Source organism: Sparus aurata, chromosome 23 (genome assembly GCF_900880675.1).
Source record: "Sparus aurata chromosome 23, fSpaAur1.1, whole genome shotgun sequence".
Classification (NCBI taxonomy): Eukaryota; Metazoa; Chordata; class Actinopteri; order Spariformes; family Sparidae; genus Sparus; species Sparus aurata.
Genome location: NC_044209.1, coordinates 26,146,437 through 26,171,272, shown reverse-complemented (window position 1 = coordinate 26,171,272; position 24,836 = coordinate 26,146,437). Strand labels below are relative to the sequence as shown.

Genomic DNA, 24,836 nt, shown 5'->3' with positions numbered 1-24,836 from the left:
GCCGCCCAGCACATCGGGAGCAGTTTCGTGTTCAGTATCTCGCCCAACGACACTCCGACATGCAGGCCAGGGGAATCAAACCAGCGACCTTCCAGTAACAAGACGCTGGCTCTACCTCCTGAGCCACAGCCACCCCTGGTGCCCTTCTTATATTTTTCGACCCTCAAACATCCTGAGTGCGCCCCTGGTGGACAAACATCATGACACCGAGTTTTAAGATCAGAGTTCACCACTAACCTGTTTTATTCACTCTGTGGTGCCTCGAGGGATCATCGTCTCGGTCGGCGTGTAGGTTTTTGCTCTGGGGTTTAATTCAAATGCTGTAATTTTTGAAATGTTAAATGTCAGCAGCAGCTAAATGTGACTCCAAGCAGTCGTAGTCGGTGTCTGTACCAGCTGAAATCACCGCTTTCAAGTCCAGTTTCTTTACCGCGAACGACTGAACTCTCTGACGCTTTACATTGACTTCAAAACTTACGGAGCCGATCACATGAAAGAGAATTTATATGCGAGCCTTGCAGAAAAAAATCTAATTCCACGAGGCAAATTGTTTAAAAGTGTTTTCCAACTTTTCTCAACAAGTCTGTATTAAACCGAAATTGCGAGAATCATTTTTAAACTCTGCAGCCGAGGAGCCGGAGACGCGAACGAGGCAATCAAAGTGGGAGCAGAAACCAAACAGCGGCGGCCCATCAGCAGGCCTGCGCCCACATTCAGACAGTGTTTGCAGAGGAAGCGTTGTCATTACACCGCTGAGCTCCCACAAAAACGGGCCTTGAAAGGCTGTGATTTACAATGAGGTGGCGCAAAATAACAATAATGATAATGAAAACTTGATTAGGCGCGCTATTAACCCGGGATAGCGTCGGGGAAAAAGAAAGCCTTCGCTGGGAAACCCACATGCGGCGCGAAAACACGCAATCACTCAAACACATACGAGCGCACAGGCCCGTAGTCGTACTCCGGGGAGGTGGGGGGGGAAATGAGATCAGATTCAGAGAGAGATCACTGATTGAGGGCAGTGAATCGATGGTTGGCTGGAGGCTCCGTGAAACCCGTGAGTGATGGTGCTGCATTTAATCGCCTTTTGTGTTTGTCTCAATTATGCTACATAATGGCTTCTAACACCTGGGCTAACACCGTGCTCTGGAAGCGGCGTGCGCGCTGGAGAAAAGGATCTAAAGTAAAGACAGGGGTGTTAATGGTTGGGTGATAGCACGCCGGCTACCTGCCGCCGCTAGTGACAGATTGTCAGTCTCTGTGTAAGGATGGAGTCGTGCTCGATTGGCTGCGCCAGACAGGTGCAGGGGATTAATCTGAGCTCTGCATATAGCTTATAGATTTTCTCACGTTTTTTCTATCTGCCTTCTGTGTGTGTGATAGATGTGGGAGGACCGGCGGACCCCATCGCCCCGTCTATCATCGTCCCCCCGAAGAACACCAGCGTAACCATGGGGAGAAACGAGGCCGTCATCGAGTGTGTCGCCAACGCGAGGTACGCTTTTTCTTTCTTTTCCCGCGCAGGCAGACACGCATGGCGGGCTTTATGCAAACACCCTCGCTCACCTCCACATCCGATACTTTATGACTCGAATTAATCTTGAGATCTTTTGTTTGAACATGATGGAAAAGTATTTTGTTCGCCTCTCATTTTTTGCACCGCTCCCCTCCCATTCTTCCCCCTTTGATTCAAGGCCCCTCTCTCGCTCTGTTCGCGCCGTCTTGCGCAACTCCAGTCCTGAATCCTGACTATTATCTCCAATTCAAAGACTTAATCAAAATGACAGATGTATCCCGTTGCTCTCTCAACGCTCCGTAACCTTGAAACAGAATACGAATCTGTATTAAAAACCCACACTCCAGCTCGCTCTTTTTTCTTCCTTTTCATCTTTTTTTTTTCCTCCGGCAGACCCCTCGTCAAAATGAGTATCACTTGGAGGAAAGACGGCGTGGTGGTAAACACCGGCATCCGGGACTTTGGCCGCCGATTGGTCATCAGCCTGCCCGCGGTCAGCGACAGCGGCTTCTACGAGTGCGAGGCGTCGCTCCGCAGCAGCAGCGTCCCCTCGGTGACCGCCGGGGCCTTCCTGCACGTTCTCGGTAACTAACCCAGCAGCTCGTGTGTTTTAACAGCTTGGCTTGAATTATCCAAACATTGCATCAGCGTGCTAACCCCCCCCTGATGTTGAGAGAACATTTCTGTTGCCATTTTATACTCCGGTAATGGAGCTGATGTTCTTATCTCAAGAAAGAGATTAAAAAAAAAAAAAGACGATTTGCGAGTTGTTTTTAAGGCTTTAATAGAGCGATTTTTCATGCTTTTTCTTCTCTCTCTCTCTCTCTCCTTTGAAACAGAGTACCCTCTGTTTGTCAAAGAGCCGCCGAGCCACATCAGCGCAGAGATGGAGAAGGTGGTGGATATCCCCTGTCAGGCTCGAGGTTAGCGCTGTTTGGTTTTTGTGTGTGCTGAGCGAAAGAGCAAAAAAGAAGGAATAAAAAGGGTCACGGTGACACGGGGGGGGGAAAAAAAAACAAACTAATCCTCTCCTTCCTCCGCAGGCACGCCGCAGCCCGACATAGTGTGGTATAAGGACGCGGTGCCCATCAGCCCGGTGAAGATGCCCAGGTACAGGGTGCTGGTGGGAGGCAGCCTGCAGATCAACGGCCTCCTGCCGGATGATACGGGGATGTTTCAGTGCTTCGCCCGCAATCTCGCAGGAGAGATCCAGACAAACACCTACCTAGCTGTTACGAGTACGTCCCCTTGAAGACATTTCAAAGCTATCTGCACGTCTGCTGCTTAATTCCGCTCATCTTCCCGTCTCTGTTCCCTCCCTTTTCTTATTCCTTAAATCCGCTCCACTGTTCGCGTTCTCTAATCCTCTTTTCTCCCTCTCTCCGTCTTGCCTCCTACACCCCCGTCTATCTATATATCTCCTCGCATTGACAGATTTGTCACCTTGGATGCTCGGGCAATTATTGGCTATTTTTGAATGTGCAGCAGAAAGCAGAGAGAGAGAGAGAGAGAGTGAGAGAGAAGGGGAGATGGAGACTTGCCTTGTCACATTCTCCAAGCTGTCCCTGAAAATGAGACCTGACAGCCGCCCCTTTTGTCAAGTCTATTAAGCTCTCAGCTGCCGTCTGCTTTATTAGAACCAAAACTGTTTATATGTCTCATTATCACCTTTGTCTCACTTGATCTTGTTGTGCATGTGTGTGTGTTTCTTTGTGTGTGTGTGTGTGTGTGTGTGGCGGACTCCTCCCCCCTCGCAGGTATCGCTCCCAACATCACGGCCGGCCCCGCTGACAGCGCCGTGATTGACGGCATGTCAGTCATCCTGCATTGCGAGACCTCGGGAGCCCCGCGGCCCGCCATCACCTGGCAGAAAGGTGCGTGGGTTAACAGCGTGAGGTTGCGAAGCGGCCGGTTCATTATGTTGGACTCGTCAGACTTGGAGAAAAGCGCTTGAGAATATGCATTTTCTCCAAACGAGATTCCGCACCTCGCTGCGCTGCTTCCCCGTTTTCTGTTTGTTTCCCCTGACATGTTTCCAATACCCTAATCTCTCTTTCTCCTTGTTCCCCCCTTTTCTTCATCCCAAACCATCCATCACTTCCGTCCCTTTTCCCCGCAGGTGAACGTGTCTTGGCCAGTGGCTCGGTCCAGCTGCCCAGGTTCACCCTGCTGGAGTCGGGCAGCTTGCTAATCAGTCCCTCCCACCTGTCCGACGCTGGTACCTACACCTGCATGGCCAGCAACTCCAGGGGCATCGATGAAGCTTCGGCCGATCTAGTTGTCTGGGGTAAGAATAACAGAAACTGGAGACCCTCGACACATCACTCATGCTGCTTGGATTATCTGCCTGTGCTTTCATTTTCCCCTCTTGACCAGCATGAAGTACTGCAAAGTATGAGCTAAACCCTTGGAAAAAAAGATGAAGGGAAAAATCTGAATATCTTTAATCCGCGACTTGTTTACTTGAAGATGCACTAAGTACCTGGCTCCTGGAGGTCATTGTCAAGATTCTCTGACTATTAATCTAATGACTCATGCGCGCGCTCATTTCTCAGCGCATGCATTCACAGTAGCAGTCCTCGCAAATACTCCGCGCAGCAGAAATAGCATATGATTCACGCTGTTCCGGAGAGACATTGACTGAAAGATGAGACCGAGTCCAGTAAGCTCTCTCCAAATCCGCTGTTCAAACACAGCCTCTGTGTAACAACCGCTCCTGTGTGTGTTTGCAGCACGTACCCGCATCACGAAACCGCCGCAGGACCAGAGTGTCATCAAGGGGACCAAGGCCGTGATGACCTGCGGGGTGACCCATGACCCCAGCGTCACCATCAGGTAATGACGACTTCCAGCTGCAGCGTGTGGTGGAATTCTGTGGAAATGCTCACATGATGTTGTTAGTTTGTGCACTGATCCAGGGTCAGCTGTGTGATCGGCAGCCAGTCAAGCAAACATGGGAACCTTTCAGAGATATCTTAAGGTTTTCCACAGGGTTCTATTTTAAACCCAATTATGTTTACAGTTTATATTAATAGTATTCACAGATTTTTATCCGTCAAGCACATTCGTTACGCTGATGACACCGTCTTGTATTGCAGTATTCCCCAAATTGCACTTAATGATCTTAAACTAGTTAAAGTTGCAAAACATATTAACTTTTGTTGATTTAAAAAAAAAAGAAATAACAGTCTTGACGTTATTGTGTATTGCTGCAAAGATATTTACAGAAGTTAGCATGCTAACCAGCTAGCGCCCGGCCCGTCACAGGCCAAACTTCCTGAATCGATGCTCCGAGCTCCAAGATTGGCCCGTTACCTTCACAGCTAACTGAACTAACGAGCTAATTGCCGCTACAGTTAGCAGCGGTTAGCTCTTATTCTGGTGAAATGTTGCCCCCTGTTGGTTCGGAGTATGAACTCGACAGGTGGCCAATTCTGGCTCGAGGCGATGATGGCGAAAACTTTCTTATTTTTCCGCAGCACAAGGATCCGACCTTAAGTCGCAGAATATACACGCCTCGGTATCACATGGACAATTTTGTCAATTATGACAAAAAAGAACCAGAGCTAATTTCGCCGTGCTTTGTAGGAAATGGTTTGTCAAAGCCGTCTGTCTTTTTTTCTGTAATGGATTATGGTAATGTGATTTATAGGCATGTGTCTGCCTCAGCCCTTAAGCCCTCGATGCTATTTATCATTCTGCTCTTAGGTTTATTACTGGTGATGCTAATAGCACTCATCATTGTACCTTGTACAAAAAGCTGGGTGGTCCTCTCTCTTCACAGAGACACGATAGGTGGTTTTAATGATATGATTTGTTTATCTCTAATAAGATCCTTAATGGGAAGTTGGCGATCTGTATATCTGCTATGCTAGACGGGTCGTCTGGAGCTTATTACACTCGAGTCTAATGACTGACTTTCAAATGCGTGTCTCTGCAGTTTGTTCTGGCCTTGGAGGACCTTTTTGTTTCTATGTGCTGCACCATACAAATAACATAAATTATGGTGAACTTTGATTTATTCAGCTGCTTTTGTTTGTCCCTGTTTTGGTCGACACGAGCAGGCGGGAGGTTCACAAAAGGTACCTAGAAATGTGAAGTGTTATTCTGGTGATGGTGCCCTCATGCCACCATATTTATATATTTCTTTAAATGCATAGTTTTATTGTGGCACAGTGGAGGACTCAGGATGTTTAAATCAGGGGCAGAAAAGTTAAAAAGGGCACTAGCTGTAGGCGGTCGGAGTCACCCAGAGGACACTTTTTCATGTTTTATGCACCAAACAGGCTTTTTTGCTGCATTTTTATCTTTTAATCTTCTGTATCTTTATTGTCGTTTTAAATTGTGACCCAACACCGCTGTTAATTAGGATCTGCCCTCAGTTATCTTTGAGTTAAAATCAAGGTTAGGTAGAATGCACTGTTGCAAAAACTACACAAAAGATGAATAGAAGTTGAAGTATGAAAACTGTTTCAAAATCGTCTCTCAGCATCTTCTGATTATCGAGATCAGAAGGCGAGAAAATACTTTTAAATATCCGCCCGGTCGACTGCGGCTTGTGATGCCGCGTGCAATCTGGAAAAGTAACTCGAGAGCACAGATGTAATGGAATATAAAGTACAGTACAAAGTAACAGAAAGTAAGTGGAAACAATCAAGTCAATTAAAAATGAACTTAATGACTTTCCATCAGCGAATCACTGTCAGACATCACAACTGTTCCTTGACGCAGCCTCAGCCGAGCGAACAAGTGGGTGTTTAAATGTCGTGCTTAATTAGTTTATGAAATCTCCGAGAGATCTCGCAGTGTTTATCCACCCTTAGACGACCTCCTATGGGAAGATTTTGAAACTCGTACAAACTGATTGAGGAATTAGTCCGGCGCTTTGCCTCCCCTCCTCAGACGGTCTTGAGCATGATGGAGTGTGTGTACATGCGTCTGTCTCGGAGGGAGTGAAATGATGTCTGCGGAGCCCAGTGATTAGAGTGCCTGTCACCTGTGGGCCCGCGGCATTGATCAGATCGCGGGGTAAACAGATGAATATGTAAACAGAGTAATAACTTCAGACAGCGCCTTTAATTAAACGCAACACAGAGGAGATTAGCTGCAAAGCCCGAACAGTCGCAATTAATCACAGGGAGCTCCTAGTGTGTGCACGCCTATGTGGAAGAGGGGAGGAGGAGGGAGGGAGGAGGGTGGAGGAGGAGGAGAAGGGAGGACGTCCATATGTGCGTTTGGGTCTGTGACAGCGAGGGATGCATGGAGGAGAGGTTCAGCACTGTATGCGAGACAGAGAGAGATGGTTTTCGGATTCAAATCGCTTTGCCATCAGCCTCACAAGGCTTTTCATCGGTGTCAGCGCCTTCTGTGTTTTTGCTGTTTCGAAACTGGTGCAAAGCAAACAGATTTACTGTCACAACACGGCCACGAGTGTTACAGAGTGTGTGTGTGTGTCTCTCACACGCGCGTGTGCATGCAACCTGCAGGTATGTGTGGGAGAAGAGCGGCTCGGTGATTGACGTGAGCGCGTCGCCCCGCCTGCGGCAGGATCCCGACGGGACCCTGCACATCTCCCAGACGTGGTCGGGCGACATCGGAACATACACCTGCAGGGTGACCTCAGTCGGAGGCAATGACTCCCGCAGCGCCCACCTCAGAGTCAGGTATGCATATTTGTCTCTCCCGTCTTATCTGGCTGCAGTTTTTTTCCTTCGTATTTACGTCACGCCGGGCCGTGATGGATGGATGTTTTCTCCACTGTTTGTGGTTTATCACCACTCTCCTCTCTAATCCATCAAACGCTCTAATATTTACAATGCAAGCCTCCCACTTTGGCTGTTTAATTCTTTTTATTTGCTGCCTCTCTTGTCTGATTCTGTTTCACACACACACACACACAAATACAGGCAGCTGCCCCACGCTCCAGAAAACCCAATAGCGGTCCTGAGCGCCTCGGAGAAGAGGGCCATCAACCTGACCTGGGCTCAGGCCTTCGACGGCAACAGCCCCCTGATCCGCTACATCCTGGAGGTGTCAGAGAACAGTAAGGCACCGGTGTCACCGTCAGCGCCGCGTGTTGCTCAGATGCATTTGTTGTGCCTTGTTAGTCATTTTAAAAGCAATATTGTTACCTCGTACTCCCTGGAAGAACTCATTTGCTGCCCCTCTTATTACATTACATTTCCATGGTGTCCCCAAAATTGGCAGTTGCGTCCCCTCTTACCTTCCGCAATCAGTCTAACTCGATTGCCTCACCTGTGCGCTTCCTCTGCGAGTGATCCGAGGGAGCCAAATTGCGTTGATGCCGGCGAGCTTATTTCCCACTTTTTTTTTTTTTTTTTTTTTGCCGCTTGATAAAATCAAAGAAGTGGGAACGCTTTTCACCCACAGAGAGTAAATCGCTCAGCCATTGCTCATCGGAGCTCAGGCTAACTGAGAAGATGACAACTCATTAAGAGGAAAATGAATCCGGGGATGCAGATGGGATCTGGGCTTTTTTTTTTTTTTTGGATAATTGAATTTCAATCTGATATTTAGCCGGAGTGTGTACAAAATAAATGACTTGTTTTTTATCAGCTGCGATAATATTGCTGAAAATGAAACAATGGCGTGCAATAACAGTCAGGCATGACACTGAATATGAGTTTGCAAAAGGAGCTGATGAGATTTTTTTTGTCTCGAGAACGCAAATGCTGTCACAAGGTCATCTGCGGCTCGCTGGCTGCTGCTCACAGCTGTGTCTTCTCCGTCTCAGACGCCCCGTGGACGGTGCTGCTGGCCAACATCGAACCGGAGTTCACGGGGGTCACCGTCGGCGGCCTCATCCCGGCGCGCTCCTACCAGTTCCGCCTGTGTGCCGTCAACGACGTGGGAAGAGGCCAGTTCAGCAAAGAGACCGACAGGTTAGTGCTCCTCTGCATCTGCTGAATGTGAGCGACGCTGCTGCTGCTGGTTTGTGTGCTAGCCACAGGAACGGTGTTGCATTAGTGTGCTTTCACAGCTCTGGTACAGCTCGTACTTTCCCCCTCGTCTTCAGCGGTTCAATAGAAAATCCGCTGATTATTTCCTGTAAGTCCTCTTCTTTTTTTTTTTGGCTTCGCTCTTGTGGGAGGGAGTGAGAGATGAGGAAGCTTCGGGACGGGCCTTTTTCAAGATAAAACCGTGAATGAGCTGAAATTGCGCTTTGTGAAGACTTGATGGGTGCGCTGACCCAGCTTCATCTCTCCCCCTCCTATTAACTGTCTTCATGGGTGAAATACAGAGAGGCCCGGCCGAGGCGAGAGCTTCGCGCGGACTCGGCTCTCACGTAAATTCTCTTGACTAGCAAGACGAAGCGGTCGTAATTACACACGCACACACACTCTCCGCTCACCACCATTCACCTGTGCACACGACTGTCTGACCTTGTCTGCATCAACACAATCCCGTTACACCCGCAGCGAGGAAATCTCTCGAAAACCGGAGAGCCATCGCGCCCCTCCACGCATCTTCTCGAACATGAATCCAGCTCTCCGAGTGTGCCCGGACAAGAGCTCGCGGCAGGAGGGCGAGCGAGCGGCGGCGGGAGTGCAGGGCTTCTCTGAGGCGTCTCTCAGGCACACCTCTTTGATCCTAAACACTCTGCTTCATCTCCTCCAGAGCGGTGCTCCGGTGCACTGGGAAGAAATCAAGATGTCATCTTAAATTGACTTGAGGGAAAAAAAAAGTCTGCCCGGATCGCTCTTTCTTGTTCTTTTATATCTTTTTATTTATTTTTTTCTCGACTGTCTCTCCATTGTGCCTCTCCGTTCTCACCACGGCCTCTTTGATCCTTGTCGTGCCGCTTCATGATGTCCCTCTGCGGACGGTATTATGGAGAATATGTTTCGGACAAAGAAGCGGGCGCGCTTATCTCGACTTGCCTTTATGGTGTTTCTAAAAGAAACACACACACAAAAAAAAAGCGAGCTTTATTATGATTTGATGTCTATGATGAAACGGGATGGAAATATGCAGAAACTCACATAATTAATGCATGGGGGGTTTCACTCGGCGTCTCCTCGTTCACCTCTTCCCTCCGCAGACTCACGCTCCCCGAGGAGCCGCCCAGCGCCCCCCCGCAGACGGTCATCGCAAGCGGCCGCACCAATCAGTCCATCATGATCCAGTGGCAGCCGCCCCCGGAGAGCCACCAGAACGGGCCACTGCAGGGCTACATCATCAGGTAAGAAGACCGTGACAAGCTGCCTAATTTCTTCCCAGAGATAGGTGCCTGTCTGGGCCGATGCCATTCAGAAGTGATAATAACTGTTATGTCAGCTCCTTTTCTTCCTCTCCATTTCGCTTCGTTCCCGCTCACCGCTGCAATAGAATAATTGGTGCCAATTAAATACCTTCCTCTCCATTCATCTGTTGTCACCACTCTTCCTGTAACCATTTTATTACTGTTCTGCGTGACTTCTCCTCCGTGACGACCCCCCCCCCTCCCTCTCCCTCTTTTTCCTGGAATCTCTCCTCTAATATATTTATATTTATGTCACCTGTCTGTCTCTCTGCCTATCGATTACTCCCTCTGCTGCCAGGTACTGTCTGTCAGGGCTCCCGGTTGATTGTCAGATGAAAAACATCACCAGCCCCGATCAGGGCAGTCTGCTCCTGGAGGACCTCATCATCTGGACCAACTATGAGATCGAGGTGGCGGCCTATAACGGAGCGGGCAGGGGCACCTACAGCCACAAAGTCACAGAATGGACTCTGCAAGGAGGTGAGGGGCAGCACACAGGGATTTATATCGCATACTGTTTACTCCCACGACAGCAAGCCGAGCAGCCGGGCTCGATTAAAGGCTTTTCTGCCAGCATCACATCGTGCTTTTCAGAGTTAATGTGTCAGCATCTGTCCTGAGTGATCCTAACACAAGGGACAACTCTTAAGTCTGTGAGTTTGTGTATAAGACGTGAAATTTAGTTCCGATTTAATTCATTATTTGTTGTAGATAGCATTTAATGGACACTTTTCACAAAGAAAGAAACAGCTGAATGTATTGAATTTCATGCCGAATTTAAGAGGCAGACAAAATAATTAAGAATTTGTTGTGGACAGCATTTAAGAACGTTCATTATGTTTCTCCTGACTCAACAACTCATAAAATCATGCATTTTTTAAAGGGAGTCTGGGGATTTTCTCCACAGAAGACACAGAAGTAGCCCTTTATTGGTTACTGTTTACTGTTTTTGTGCGATTTGACATGTTTACTGTCTAATTGGATGTACTGTAATGTAATTCTGAATGTTGGCATGTCAGGCACACACTTCAGAAAGAGAAACTGGCACAATAAAGCCACGACAAAACTGACACTTTTTACAAAGAAACAAACAGCTGAATGTATTGAATTTAGTGCCGAATCTAAGAGGCAGACAAAATAATTAAGAATTTGTTGTAAACAGCATTTTACAACGTTTATTATGTGTCTCCTGACTCAACAACTCATCAAATCATGCATTTTTTAAAGGGAGTCTGGGGATTTTCTCCACAGAAGACAAAGAAGTAGCCTAGATTAATAACTGTGTACTGTTTTTGTAAAGTTTTACATGTTTACTGTCTCATGGGATGTACTGTAATGTAATACTGAATGTTGGCATGTCAGGCACACATAAAGAAACAGCTGAATGTATTGAATTTAATGCAGAATCGAAGCGTTGTAGACAGCGCATAGTTTAGTATATTTCTTGTAACTCAACAACTCATAAAATCATGCGATTTTTAAAGGGAGTCTGGGGATTTTCTCCACAAAAGACAAAGACATAGCCTATACTAGTTACTGTTCACTGTATTTTTTATGTCTGACATAACATGTTTACTGTCTAATAAATGTACAGTAATGTAATACTGAATGCACACACTTAAGAAAGAGATACTGGTACAATAAAGCCACGACAAACTGACACTTTTTATAAACAAAGACACAGCTGAATGTATTGAATTTAATGCCGAATGCAAAAGGTGGCCCAAATAATTAAGAATTTGTTGTAGACAGCACTAAACAATGTTTGTTATGTTTCTTCTAACTCAACAACTCATAAAATCGTGCATTTTTTAAAGGGAGTCTGGGGATTTTCTCCAAGGAAGACAAAGAAGTAGCCTATACCGGTTACTGTTTACTGTTTTTGTCAAATTTGACATGTTTACTGTCTAATGGGATGTACTGTAATGTAATTCTCAATTTTGGCATCTCAGGCACACAATTCAGACTCAGAAGCTGGTACAATAAATCCGCGACAAAAAGACATTTTTTACAAAGACAGAAACAGCTGCATGTATTGAATTTCATGCCGAATTTAAGAGGCAGCCAAAATAATTAAGAATTTGTTGTAGACAGCATTTTACAACGTTTATTAGGTTTCTCCTAACTCAACAACTCCTGAAATTGTGCGATTTTTAAAGGGAGTCTGGGAATTTTCTCCACCGAAGACAAAGACATAGCCTATACCGGTTACTGTTTTTCTGCTTTTGTAAAATTTGACACGTTTACTGTCAATAATCAGTGAAATCAGTTGAAACAGCTGCTAAATGTTGACACTTAAGAGGCAACTTACTGTATTGCATTTACAAGAAGGCACAAACATGTCCAGGAAACCAAATGTCTGCCTGTTGTTGCTGTGGCCTCTTCCTCTTGTCTCACAGAAGGACGGTCGGTTAGCGTCCCGTCGCCATGACAACCGCAATGTCCTTGTTGTGGTCAAACGCGTCCCAGACCACCTTGGTGGACATTTACACTTGTATTTGATGCATGTTAACGTTGGGTGTAAACAACCTCGTTCACTGCAGGTTCTCACTCTTCACCTGCGGCCTCATCGTGTTGGACGACGCTCAGCTTTAATCTAATGATCTGCTTTTAAAGATCCAACTAAGAACCCGTACAGCCTTTTTAAAAAAAATAAAAAATAAAAAATCCGCCGCCAACCTTGAAAAGGTGATTTGCACATGTGGTTGAGAAAACTACTCGCTCTTGTCTCGATGAGACGGCAGCGTTCAGACTGCAGCAGCAGGGCTTTTAAAAGGAATTTAAGACGGCCATGTAAGTGCTGTTTGCCTCTCGGAGCTGCTTATTTGTTTTTGTCAGGTTTATTGTCGGTAATTTCTCAATAAGTGCTGCGGCACTGTAGAACAACTCGTGTGCAGAAATGAGAAAATTCTTCAGCTTAATATTGACATTTCTTCTTGCGGATTTTTTAGCCTCAGCACCTGTTTTTTTTGTATGATGCCGTGTTCTGTTTTCTTGTCTCTGCTTTTGGAATTTAAACTCTCCAGGAGCAAACTCCGATTCGCATTAGGTGTTTTCTCTCCAACTGCAGCACCTCACGGGGGAAAAAAAGAGAAATCTGTTGACATTGACCACCTGGAGATGTCGGGGCGTTCTCAAATTTAATTGATTCCCGCACATAAATTACCAGGTGAGACGTACCTTTTTCGATGTTTCCAAAGGAATCTGCCTCGGTTGACTTCTTTTTCTCATCCTACATGCTGAGTAATATAATTAGAACACACATTGTGAACTTTCCCCGGTGTCAAACAGCTACATATTTCTGTCACGGCCAGGCGATTCCGACGCCTTATGTTCCTCGTCTCCCCCGTCTATTCAAAACCTTCGGAGGATGAAAGTCACATTTGTTACTGTGAAATTATATCGAGTCACATCTGAGATTATTTTTGGCAGCGAACCCAAAGAGAATGAAACGCCACGAGATAGTGAATCTGAGCGGATGAAGCTGAGGTGTGATTTCACAACGTGACCTTCAACCTCACATTTACATGCCGACTTTTTTTATTTTTTTCGTTCAGAAACATTGTAAGTTGGTAAAGCTGCAGCCGATGCATTTGCATGTGGAAAGGTTAATCTATGTTTTTATTAAAAAATATTGAATCAACGCTTCTCTCTCTCTCGCTCTCTCTTTCTCTCTCCTTGCTTTTCCCTCGAAAAAAAGTCGATTCATAGAATACAGTGCCAGACAAAAAAACACAAGTAAGAGGATCTCTCCTCTGGTTCAGATCCGCCGCGCCGGCCTCCAGTTCGATTTTTAAATTCCTTTAAGTTGTATATAAAGCTTCGGAGAGGCTTAACACGCTCACACATCTGCGAATCCCTGGCATGTTAAATCCACTCCACGAACAGAGATCCTCGACACCAGGCTCACTAAATATTCTCAAGAGCACTCGCAAGAAAATTGGGAGTGCTTCCATTTCCTATTCTGTTCCACTCCCTGCTCCGATACAGTCATTAGAGAGGGTGAATCAGCAGATATTTTGATTTCATTAGATTGTATGGGGTTGTACAGCAGACTGTTACACTAGTTTCGAGTTTGAGCTAATTTATTCATATCGGGGGTTTTTTTTCGTAATGAGAAAGTCTGAGATGCTTTTTGCAGAAAGAGAGAGAGAGAGAGAAAAAGTGGAGTGAAGAATAGACAGAAGAATAAAGACGACTGAGATAATCTATTTAGTAGCAGAGGCAAAATACTTCTTCTTCTTCTTCTTCTTCCCCGAGAGCTGCAGAGATTAATCAAGTAATCGATTAGCTGTCGGCCACAGAAAGCGTTTTTGATAATCGTTTAGTCGGTTTGAGGAACATTTTAAGCAAAAATAGGCAAAATGATCTGATTTCAGCTCCTTACATGTGAATATTTTAGACTTTTGAGGGCGTCATCCTGGTCTGGATCAATGTTTTTCACCATTTTCTGACTTTTTATTGACCGAACAACAAATGTTTAATCGAGGAAATTATCTAAATTCACTATTTGTTACTTATTCGAACCTGAACCGGGCTCTCCATCTGTGGGTCTGTACGTTTCTACGGATTCCTCTCTATAAATGTATTCATTATTTTCTCTTGCTGATTTATGTGACGAGCACTGAGCAGGTGTGCGTGTCTGGATGATTACCAAAAAAACACTTCAAACTGCCCTCAGAGATGACTCAGTCTACCTGGCACACGATTATCGCTAAACCTTGGAAAACTTCGCCGTACGTCCGTGCGTGTGATGCCTGATCAATCAGTCAATTAATGAGAGTCTGCAAATGATAAACAAATGTCTCAGAGACGCTGCGATCGTCGTGTTTAATTAGCAAAAAAAAAACTTTGAAACCTGGAAGGTAGGGTGAACATCGCCACTTTATTTCCATGTCACTTCCCCTGCGGAAAAAAAAAAATAGTAATTTCATCATCCAAGTCTCGCTGTCAGCGGGTAACGACAGCGAACGAGGCGTTCATGTTGTTTAGCTCAGCTCCCATTAATTGGATGTTTCCGTCACTCACTCCATTAAAGGCACAAGAGCAGATCATGACGAGCATTTAAATGCGTCCAAAGACAATCCGAGGATGGAATATTGATGAGGGGGCCGTCGCCGGCCACTGGGCTTCATTAACGCTCGCCCTCCTTGGCTGTGGTTTTTTTTTTCCGGTGTTACATCAGAGTCGCTTGCTCACATCAAACAAACTGCTGCAGGGTTCACCTGGAAGCCGCCTGAGGCGAACGCTCTCACACCCGGTTTGATTGGCATGTTCTTACCTCCCCAAATGAGCCCCCCAAAAAAAAGAGGAAGCTCCATCCTGATTCTCACACTGTAAATCAGGCTGGGCTGAAAGTGCCTGTTGTACATTTTCAAGTTCTTTTCCGCCTCCTATCTCATCTCGCTCTCTCTGTTTTTTTTTTCTCCCACCCTCTCTGTCTCTTTTTTCTCTCTCCCTCCTCTGGATCAGTGCCCACTGTGCCACCAGGAAATGTACAAGCCGAGCCTGTCAACTCCACCACGGTGCGTTTCACCTGGAGCGCCCCGAGCCCTCAGTTTATCAATGGAATCAACCAGGGATATAAGGTGAGCCCGGCGCCGTTCTGTCAGCTGGTGCACTCTAGTGGTCGGAGGCAGACGAGCACGCAGTCGGTACAGATCTCATTCCGACTTCAGCAGTGATGGGATGTGTTTCTCAGTGGTGTTTAAACATGTGAGCAGCTTTTTGTGTCACTTCTGACTTAGAGGAAGAAGTTAAGTTGTTAAAAATCAGTCACACCTGCTCACACGCTGATGGAAAGTCAGGTGAAGTAGTTTCGTAGTCCAGAATAAATTTGCAGCGTTCTCATAGACGGCTGTTGTAAATGGGGACTTGTTTTTAAAACATACAACGTCGTTCAGATTAATCCAAGTCTCCAGAAGCACCAAGATCCCAAATTGATCTCCAAAGACGTTGTTTTAATCCTTCTGTGTGATCAAAATCTGCACTGTAACCGCCAAAATAAAAGCATGAACCAACCGAAACGCTTGTTGAGTGTGTAAATAATGTGATTTTATATGAATGTTGGATCCCGAGGCTTCCGGGGACGCCTGACGAACTGTATGAAACCATTGTATGGGTATTTTTCGATTGTTTTCTTATGTTTTAAAACAAGTCCCCATCTACTTTAGTTGTTCAGGGTGAATTCTGTAACGTTTTGTTTAATTGTGAAACTCCAGAAATGTTTTGTCGGACTATGAACTTCATTTGACTTTTTATCGACGTGGAGGTGGGTGGATAATGAGTGAGTTTTCATTTTTGGGTGAACTCTTCCTTTAACCTTTAACATTTTTTTGTCATACATGAGACTTTGGGCTATTTTGCCTCCACAACTTGACTACATTTACGCACATATTTAATGAGATAATACTTCCAATATGTGTTTAAAATGTGCACAATCATCATTTCCAGCTGTTGGCGTGGGAACCAGGTCGTTCGAACGAAGTCACCGGCGTCACGGTGCGTCCCAACTTCCAGGACAGCGTTCACGTCGGCTACATTTCCGGCCTGAAGAAATTCACAGAGTACTACACGTCGGTGTTGTGCTTCACCACCCCGGGGGACGGCCCACGCAGCCCGCCTCAGCGGCTTCGCACCCACGAGGACAGTGAGTCCTCCCTGTTCGGGATATTATATACTTTATAGTACAGGCAGATAATTACGTGTCAGGCTGCTGTTCTGCTCGTTTACTACCTGTTTTTTATGATTTTGTTTACAGCCCCCGGTGCCGTGGGACACCTCAGCTTCACCGACATCCTGGACACCTCGCTGAAAGTCAGCTGGAAGGAGCCGCAGGAGAAAAACGGCGTTCTCACAGGTAAGCAAGCGACATTAACACGTCTCCTCTGTGAGTCACCGCCGTGTGTTTTTCTCTGCCTCACACTTTGGAATCCGCCACTTCCTCCAGGCTATCGTATCTCCTGGGAGGAGTTCAACAGGACCAATACTCGGGTGACCCATTACCTGCCCAACTTAACTCAGGAGTACAAAGTGACGGGCCTCACCGCGCTCACCACTTACACCATCCAGGTGGCAGCCATGACCGCCAAGGGCCAGGGACAGCTCTCCGCCTCCACCATCTCCTCCGGTGTGCCGCCAGGTCAGATGAGATATTTCACTTTAAGTTGACTTAAATGAGAGTGTTTCCACGCACGAGTCCTGCTGAAATGAACCAAACTCAGTCCTCTTTCTGGTCCACTTCAGCTCTGATGGGGCTCAGTCTTCTCTCTGTTCTGACCTTTTCTGCTTTGGATTATCTGTCGTTTCACAAGATTGCTGAAGATCCTCTGCTTTTTCTCATTTTAGTGCGCGCTGTAAAGTACTGAGCAGTACGTTTTTACCTTGACACAGCGCTGCAGCGAGGTTCTGTTGAAGCCCTCTACTCTCGTATAAACAGAACATTTAAATCTTAGCCTTGTAAAACAGTTTAATGTGTTCTTTGCTGCATATCTGGGGAAGTGCAGTAATTTCTTGCTCAAAACTACTCTGTCGTCTCCCGTGTTTGTTTTTGTGAGCGTCTCAGTTTTGTCTACGGCAAGCCTAGAGGGCTAGGAATGCAATCGCAAAGGGGCGATGCTGACTAATCACTTTATGTTTCGCTTAGAGCGTCTGGAAGGCACCAAATGAGAAAAACACCCCTTTAAGTGCCTTTAAATATCCACTGAAATGACTTCAAAATGACTCATTCCACTCACTGTGACTCAACAGATTTTCCCCTCAGCAGCGATCATTCAAAAGTTTATTTTAATCCGTCTCTCCTCCATCCTCTTTCCGCAGAGTTGCCCGGTCCTCCGACTAATTTAGCCATCTCCAACATCGGCCCCCGCTCCGTCACTCTGCAGTTCAAACCTGGCTACGACGGCAAGACCTCCATTTCCCGTTGGCTGGTCGAAGCCCAAGTAAGACACTTCACATCTGTTTCAACATAATGAGAACAGTCTGTGTTTGTGTGTGTGTGTGTGTGTGGGTGCACATTTTTCTGTGATACCAGTTAATTAGTTTAATTTGCTGAGCGGCTGATATCTCCTCGTTCTCTCCGCGTGTTTCAGGTTGGTATAATAGGAGAGAATGAAGAGTGGCTGACGGTACATCAGCTGTCTAATGAGCCTGATGCCAGATCGCTGGAGGTCCTGGACCTGAACCCCTATACGTTCTACAGGTACGCACACACACAGACACATTAAAACAGGTGTGACATGAAGACACAATATTGTACACCTGCGTACTTTTACAATCCTGAGATCAGATTCACATGGGCGCCCGTTTTCCTGTGTTGTACCACTCAGATTGGGCACGTTGTGTTCAGGGTTGCAAGTCGTGTAAACGAAGGGAATCAGACAAATTAGTTACTTCACTGCTTTCTGAATGATTAGCAATTAAAAAGACAACAATAGTGAAAATTTGGAGAGACGTCAGGCCACGACTGGAGGTGAAACGACATATTTGATAACCAGTTAGCTAATGTAGGACAACAGCTAAAGTAAGACAACAGCTAATGTTAGACAACGGCTATCATCAGACAACAGCTAATATTAGACAACAGCTAATGATAGACAATGGCTAACATCAGACAACAGCTGACGTAGGACAACAGCTAACATCAGACAACAGCTAACGTCAGACAACAGGTAACGTAGAACAGCAGCTAACGTCAGACAACAGCTAACATAGGAGAACAGCTAACGTCAGACAACAGCTAACGTAGGAGAACAGCTAACGTCAGACAACAGCTAACATAGGACAACAGCTAATGTTAGACAAAAGCTAATGTAGGACAACAGCTAGAGTAAGACAACAGCTAATGTTAGACAACGGCTAACATCAGACAACAGCAAAAGTAAGACAACAGCTAATGTTAGACAAAAGCTAACGAAAGACAACAGCTAACGCAGGACAACAGCTGATGTTAGACAAAAGCTAACGTAGGACAACAGCTAACGTAGGACAACAGCTTACGTCAGACAACAGCTAATGTTAGTCAACAGCTAACATTAGACAACAGCTAACGTAGGACAACAGCTAACGTAGGACAACAGCTAACGTAGGACAACAGCCAATGTCGGACAACAGCCAATGTCGGACAACAGCTAACGTCAGACAAAAGCTAACGTAGGACAACAGCTAATGTTAGTAAACAGCTAACGTTAGACAACAGCTAATGTTAGACAGAAGCTAACATAGGACAACTGCTAACGTAGGACAACAGTTCACGTTAGGCAACCGCACATTAGCATTCGATCACTTCCAAGCTAACCTACAAAAGGGGAAAATTAATCTGAATCATCAACACCAGTCTTGGACACATTTATTTAATACTGAAGGTAAAACACACTGGATGTAATCAGACACTATTGTTAGCTAGGAAATGGCTGAATGCTAACATTAGCTAACAGGTTATAACATCATTGTCTTTACACCAGCTAATCAATCAGGATGTGGTATATTGATAATGACACTCAGATTCCCTACATTGTACAAATTCTAACCTGGAACGCAGCAACAGGACATTCGAAATATCAACTTGACTGTGACGTCAGAGGAAAATGGCCGCCGTCTGAGTACGGTCCTTCAAAAAAGTACCTGGCAACAGCATTTTTATGTCAAACCCTTTAAACTGAACTTTTGATTCTTGGGAAAGAATGCAGAATATTTCCCCCCTCTGGTGTGAACTTGTATGACTATCTGGCATCAACTAGTTTCATCAGTGTCCTTCATTCACTCATGTTTTGCTTCTGACCCTTAGAGACTCTCTGCATGGTGAATAACATTTGACGCAGAGGATTTTACAAAATGCATTAACACTGTCCCTACGAAACAGGAATTTGAGGCACGACGATAACCAGAAACAAGTCGTGATACCTAAAAGAGGAAAAATGTGTGAAATTTTGTCACAAATCGGGAACAACACAGAAGAGTTTTGACTCCGGGGGGAAACTGAGAGAGGGGAAATAAAAAGCGAGAGTGAAACAAAAGTGAAAAATCAGATACAGTGATTATCTTTTATCCTGATAAATTCTTTCAATTTACTGTTAGCCAGATTTTCTCTGCCACCACGATGACCCAGTTTCCTTTCGGGCATCATTAAAGTTTCATCTAATCTAATCTAAACTAATCTAATCTTATCCTTCCCCCGTATCATCGCGATTAAACGCCCACCTCCCGTTGATTTTACTCCACCGTCAGCTCGTTTTCCTTTTTTTTTTTGTTTCTTTAATTTCCTCCAGGTTCCGGATGTGTCAGGTAAACATCGTGGGCACCAGTCCTCCCAGTCAGCCCTCCAGGAAGATCGAGACCCTGCAGGCCCCTCCGGACATCTCCCCCGCCAACGTCACCCTGCGCACAGCCAGCGAGACCAGCCTGTGGCTCCGCTGGGTGGTGAGTAGTCACGGCTCATTGCACGCATGAAGTTAGCGGAGTTCACATGATTACGATCAGATTCAGATAGGCACGTCTGAGTCGTTCCTTTTCAGACTTGAGATTATTGAAATCTCGGCGCTGTAGACGAAGGTACGCCTCCGCATGCTTATAAGCCATTTGAAAATTGCTTGTCTGTTTTCTTTTCCGTCCTTGTCATCGGTGAGACGGAAAATCATGTTGGTGCTGAATTGGTAAAATGCCCTTGGGATATTAATTGGATCCAACATTTTAAAGATAAGCTTTGTCAAATCAGATTTAGGCAATTTCATTTCGCCTTCGGAATTATTTTTTGATTTTTTTCCCCTGTTTTAGAAAAGTTTGACATTAACTGGTGTCTCCCTCCTTCAATGGGAGTTGCTTTTTTTTATTATTATTATCTCGGCCGACTCTAAAGTGTCGCTCTTGTCACAAAACCTCATTCCGCTTCTTTACGTCTTCATTGTGTACCAGAGCGAGTCACGTCAGTCAGGTCACAGAAACACGACAATTTAAATTCCCAAAGTCTACTCAGCCTCGGTGGAAAGTACGTTGAAGTTTCTTAGTTCACATAAATTCTAGATTTGTTTTCTGAAATAAAAAACACATACGCATCGTGCAGCATAAACCAAAGTCTCTGGGAGCCCTGAGACTCCAGTTTGATTCGAAGAGAAGTTATTTAAAGCCGAAATCTTCACTGTAGCTGAGCTGCTGAGCTAAAAGCATCATCGCACACAAGGCAGGTACGCAAGCTCGTCTGCATGTCGAGGTTGTAAAAATTGTGTTTTCAAATCAGTTTGGGATCTCCGGGCTTCCCTAGACTCGGATCACACCAGATGTATGGAGCCATTTTTTCTTTTTTGTTCCTTTAAATCCAGATACTGCAGTCTAACGTGCAGTGTTAGTGCACGTCTGCGGTCTCATAATGATGTTATTGGCTGATTTATCTAACCTGCTCAGTTTGTGTAATAGTGAATAGAATTTATACTAAAATTATTAATGTTCAGTGAAATAAATGTCATCAAACAAAAACCAAATAACTAGAAACTAGAAATCTGAACTGAGAACATGAACACAGTGTTCGAGTCGTCGCGTCTCAATTCAAAGTCGAGTCTGGAGCCATTTATTAAAAGCTGGACGTCATGAGAACACAGAGTCCACGTCTCTGTTCATTTGTCCATGAATAGTTGCCGTTTCCTCCTCCTCTGTATCTGTTCTTTGTGTTTTTGGAGCCGTTAAACGCTGAATACATGTGAAAACACTGATTATGTTTTGGACAGCCGGCCGCGCTCCGTCCTTGATTATTGCTCCCCGCGTCTGCGTTCGCTCCAATATATTCTTTGCTGCATCTGTCGGTTATCATCGCCGTGCCAGTGGCTGAGCAAGTGCCAGGCTGCCGGCGGACTCGTCTCGGCTCCTGCAGGATTATAACGAGCGCATGTTACCTGGATTTAACGGCGGAGGAGTGTCGGCCGTGTGATGTGGCTCTACAAGTTAATGACATAGCTCAATGATTGCGGGGCGATTTGAAAAGCCGGTATTATGCTGCAGTAAAATTTAGTGGTCGGCTTCACGGCCGTGACACGGGAGTCTCGGCTTGAATCAGACTCGCTCTTTAGAAATCAGTACGCTCAATTATGTGCGTGATGTACTGCGGAGGACAAACTGGCTCAATGACTTTTACAGTGATTGCAGAACGCCTTCAGAAACACACTTTAGCACGTTCAGCATTAATGTACTCAAAATCACTCAAACCTGTGCTCGTGCTATGTTTTTTGATTGCCGTGAAGAACTATACTAATAAAGATATTAACGTCCCCTTCTTTCTTTATCATTATTGATTGAGCAGATTTAGCGGCGCTGCTGTTATTGTAAGACAACGGCGTATTAGCACATTTTATTAAACCCACTCAGCGCGGTGCTTAGCGCTAAGAGGGTTTAGCTTCTCTTCCCATATTGCCTCTCATCGCTCCCGACAACACCTCTCAGCTGCTGTAAAATCACCGTTAAGTACGACCTCTCATGGCTTACTGCTTCACTATACGCTCAGTTATGATGTCATTTATATTGATTTTCCTTGAACTGGGGGAATAAAAACAACAACAACAACCAAAAAAATCCTCTCAGCCTCTTCCAGAGTGGGAGTACAACGGGAATCCAGATCTCGTCGGCTACCGGGTGCAGTACTCCAAAGCCGGGTCCAAAGGGGGGGTCCTGTCTCACGTCATCGTGGACCGGCTGGAGAGGGAGTTCACCATCGAGGACCTGGAGGAGTGGACCGAGTACGAGGTCAGAGTTCAGGCCATCAACGGCATCGGCTCCGGGCCCTGGAGCCAGCCGGTCCACGGCAGGACCAGAGAGTCCGGTGAGGGCACAAACGCGCTTCATTAACAAACCAAACACGTTCTCGCTCAGACACATGCTTGAGGTTGGAGTGTGCTGAGCCTCCCCTCTATCCTCTCGCTGTAGTGCCCTCCAGCGGTCCCACCAACGTGTCAGCTTTCGCTACAACCTCCAGCAGCATCCTGGTGCGGTGGGGGGAGGTCCCAGAGGCGGATCGCAATGGACTCATCCTGGGATACAAGGTCAGGGGTCAACAGTCAATCCACAGTCTATAGCATCCCTCTGAGGGTGAGCTCAGAATAACAACAAGGTGTGCGTTTCAGGTCGTGTATAAGGAGAAGGACTCGGACACAGCGCCGGACTTCTGGCCGGTGGAGGGCAACACCAGCCACAGCGTCCAGCTGAGCGGTCTGGGCAAGTACGTCCTGTACGAGATCCAGGTCCTGGCCTTCACGCGGATCGGAGACGGGAGGAGCAGCTCGCCCTCCATTTTGGAGAGGACCCTGGATGATGGTAAACACTGACATGTTGGCAGCCTATCTACCGCCTGCTACAGTCAGTGGCTCAGATGCATTGTGGGTTGTCCAGCAGTGTTATAGAAGGAGTGCACAGCTAGAGGCAAGACTCGTTCCAAATTACCCACAATGCATCTGAGCCACAAAAGGCTGTACACTACTTTTTTTCACGTATGCTCACTTTAATGTGCAAAAATTGCGGGAATCACCCTTTAAGCACACTTTCTTGGGTAAATGTGATTAGTTACATTCTCTGACTGCAGCTGATTCAATCGTCTCCTCTGAAATGCTTTTCTCACCACGCTGAGATCATTTCGCTCGTCGCGGATCAATTTGTATCAAGAATTTTCGGGCTTGAAGTGTTTTTCCAGCCGCCGATTGAAACGTTCTGCCGTGTAACTCCTTGTTTGAAGACGTAGCATATGTGAGAGAGTCTTTTTGAAATCCCTGCATGTACATGTATGGCACATGTAATACTTGCACCCTGATTGGTTGATTTTATGTGTTTCATGTAGTACCAGGCCCTCCGGTCGGCATCCTCTTCCCAGAAGTCAGAACCACATCAGTCAGGCTCATCTGGCAGCCTCCTGCACAGCCCAACGGCATCATCCTGGGTCAGTTAAATACCATCATGAGACCAAATGTGTTGCTTTTGTCCTTCAGATGTCTCCACAGGCGGCTGTTTGATTCTTGTAGCGCGGCCGTGTCGCTCTCTCTGTTCTCGCTCTCCCACTGACCTGAGTTTGCCTCCTCAGCCTATCAGATCACATACAGAAGAAACTCTTCAAACAGCAACGCCGCCACCGTCGACGTGCTGAGCCCCAGCGCGCGGCAGTACACGGCCACCGGACTCAAACCAGAACTGGTGTATGTGTTTCGCCTCACCGCTCAAACACGAAAGGGTTGGGGGGAGGCTGCCGAGGCTCTGGTTGTCACGACAGAGAAGAGAGGTACAAAAACACTGCGGCCGAAATGTTTTATTCAAATGAGTCCCCTCTAAATATTAACTGTTGAGAGTGAACCGTGTGTGTGTGTGTGTGTGTGTGTGTGGCCTTCAGCCCGACCCCAGCCCACGAGCCGTCCTGTAGTGCCTCAAGATGAAGTCCAGGCTCGCAGAGTGCTGTTGTCATGGGAACCGGGCAGCGACGGCCTGTCCCCGGTTCGTTATTACACAGTCCAGTTCAGAGAGCTGCCCGACAGCAACTGGACGGTCCACTCTGCGTCAGTCAGCCATGAGACACACTCCTACATCGTGGACAGGTAACTGTCACGCTCCGCTTATTCTGCCACCACTTATTTATTAGATTTTATCATATATTTACTGTTTATTTCATACAATATCTTATAAAATTGTTTTTTTTTATCTCAAACATAAATAATAACTGAATGTATACGTTTAATGTAGTGCAGTTAAAAGTTCATTATTTCCCTCGAAATGTGAAGTAGAAGTATCACTCGGTGGCTGAGTTGCATTCTGGGTAATGTAGTTTCAGGTGTTTCATCACATTCGTCCAGACTGTGACCAAAAATCAATGCCGCCATTTTTAATCCCTTCTTTCCTTTCCTTGTGCCTACATTACCCAGAATGCAACGTAATCACTCAGAATCAGAATCAGTGTTCCTTTATTTGTCCCACAAACAGGGAAATGTGTTTGCCACAGCAGCCAGTAGTATTTTAAACAACAATAACAATAGTAAAAAAATTGGTAAATAATATAATTAAAAGGTCAGAAATAGAATAGAATAAACTCCTATATACACATAT

General features: G+C 45.9%; 1 protein-coding gene across 7 annotated transcripts in view; it reads left to right on the top strand.

The window, feature by feature from the left end:
- sdk2a (sidekick cell adhesion molecule 2a) overlaps positions 1-24,836 on the top strand; it is a 105,860-nt gene that overhangs the window by 64,999 nt on the left and 16,025 nt on the right. For all 7 annotated transcript variants that reach the window (XM_030408512.1, XM_030408509.1, XM_030408514.1 and 4 more), the window contains exons 6-30: positions 1,384-1,495; positions 1,910-2,100; positions 2,356-2,439; positions 2,560-2,754; positions 3,274-3,390; positions 3,636-3,803; positions 4,249-4,351; positions 7,003-7,179; positions 7,423-7,559; positions 8,271-8,418; positions 9,579-9,719; positions 10,078-10,259; positions 15,252-15,367; positions 16,233-16,428; positions 16,540-16,638; positions 16,729-16,920; positions 17,598-17,719; positions 17,870-17,979; positions 20,045-20,195; positions 22,341-22,578; positions 22,683-22,798; positions 22,880-23,069; positions 23,587-23,685; positions 23,827-24,021; positions 24,130-24,331. In XM_030408512.1, the coding sequence (XP_030264372.1) occupies positions 1,384-1,495; positions 1,910-2,100; positions 2,356-2,439; positions 2,560-2,754; positions 3,274-3,390; positions 3,636-3,803; positions 4,249-4,351; positions 7,003-7,179; positions 7,423-7,559; positions 8,271-8,418; positions 9,579-9,719; positions 10,078-10,259; positions 15,252-15,367; positions 16,233-16,428; positions 16,540-16,638; positions 16,729-16,920; positions 17,598-17,719; positions 17,870-17,979; positions 20,045-20,195; positions 22,341-22,578; positions 22,683-22,798; positions 22,880-23,069; positions 23,587-23,685; positions 23,827-24,021; positions 24,130-24,331 (3,781 nt within the window). The remainder of the gene's footprint in view (positions 1-1,383; positions 1,496-1,909; positions 2,101-2,355; positions 2,440-2,559; positions 2,755-3,273; positions 3,391-3,635; positions 3,804-4,248; positions 4,352-7,002; positions 7,180-7,422; positions 7,560-8,270; positions 8,419-9,578; positions 9,720-10,077; positions 10,260-15,251; positions 15,368-16,232; positions 16,429-16,539; positions 16,639-16,728; positions 16,921-17,597; positions 17,720-17,869; positions 17,980-20,044; positions 20,196-22,340; positions 22,579-22,682; positions 22,799-22,879; positions 23,070-23,586; positions 23,686-23,826; positions 24,022-24,129; positions 24,332-24,836) is intronic.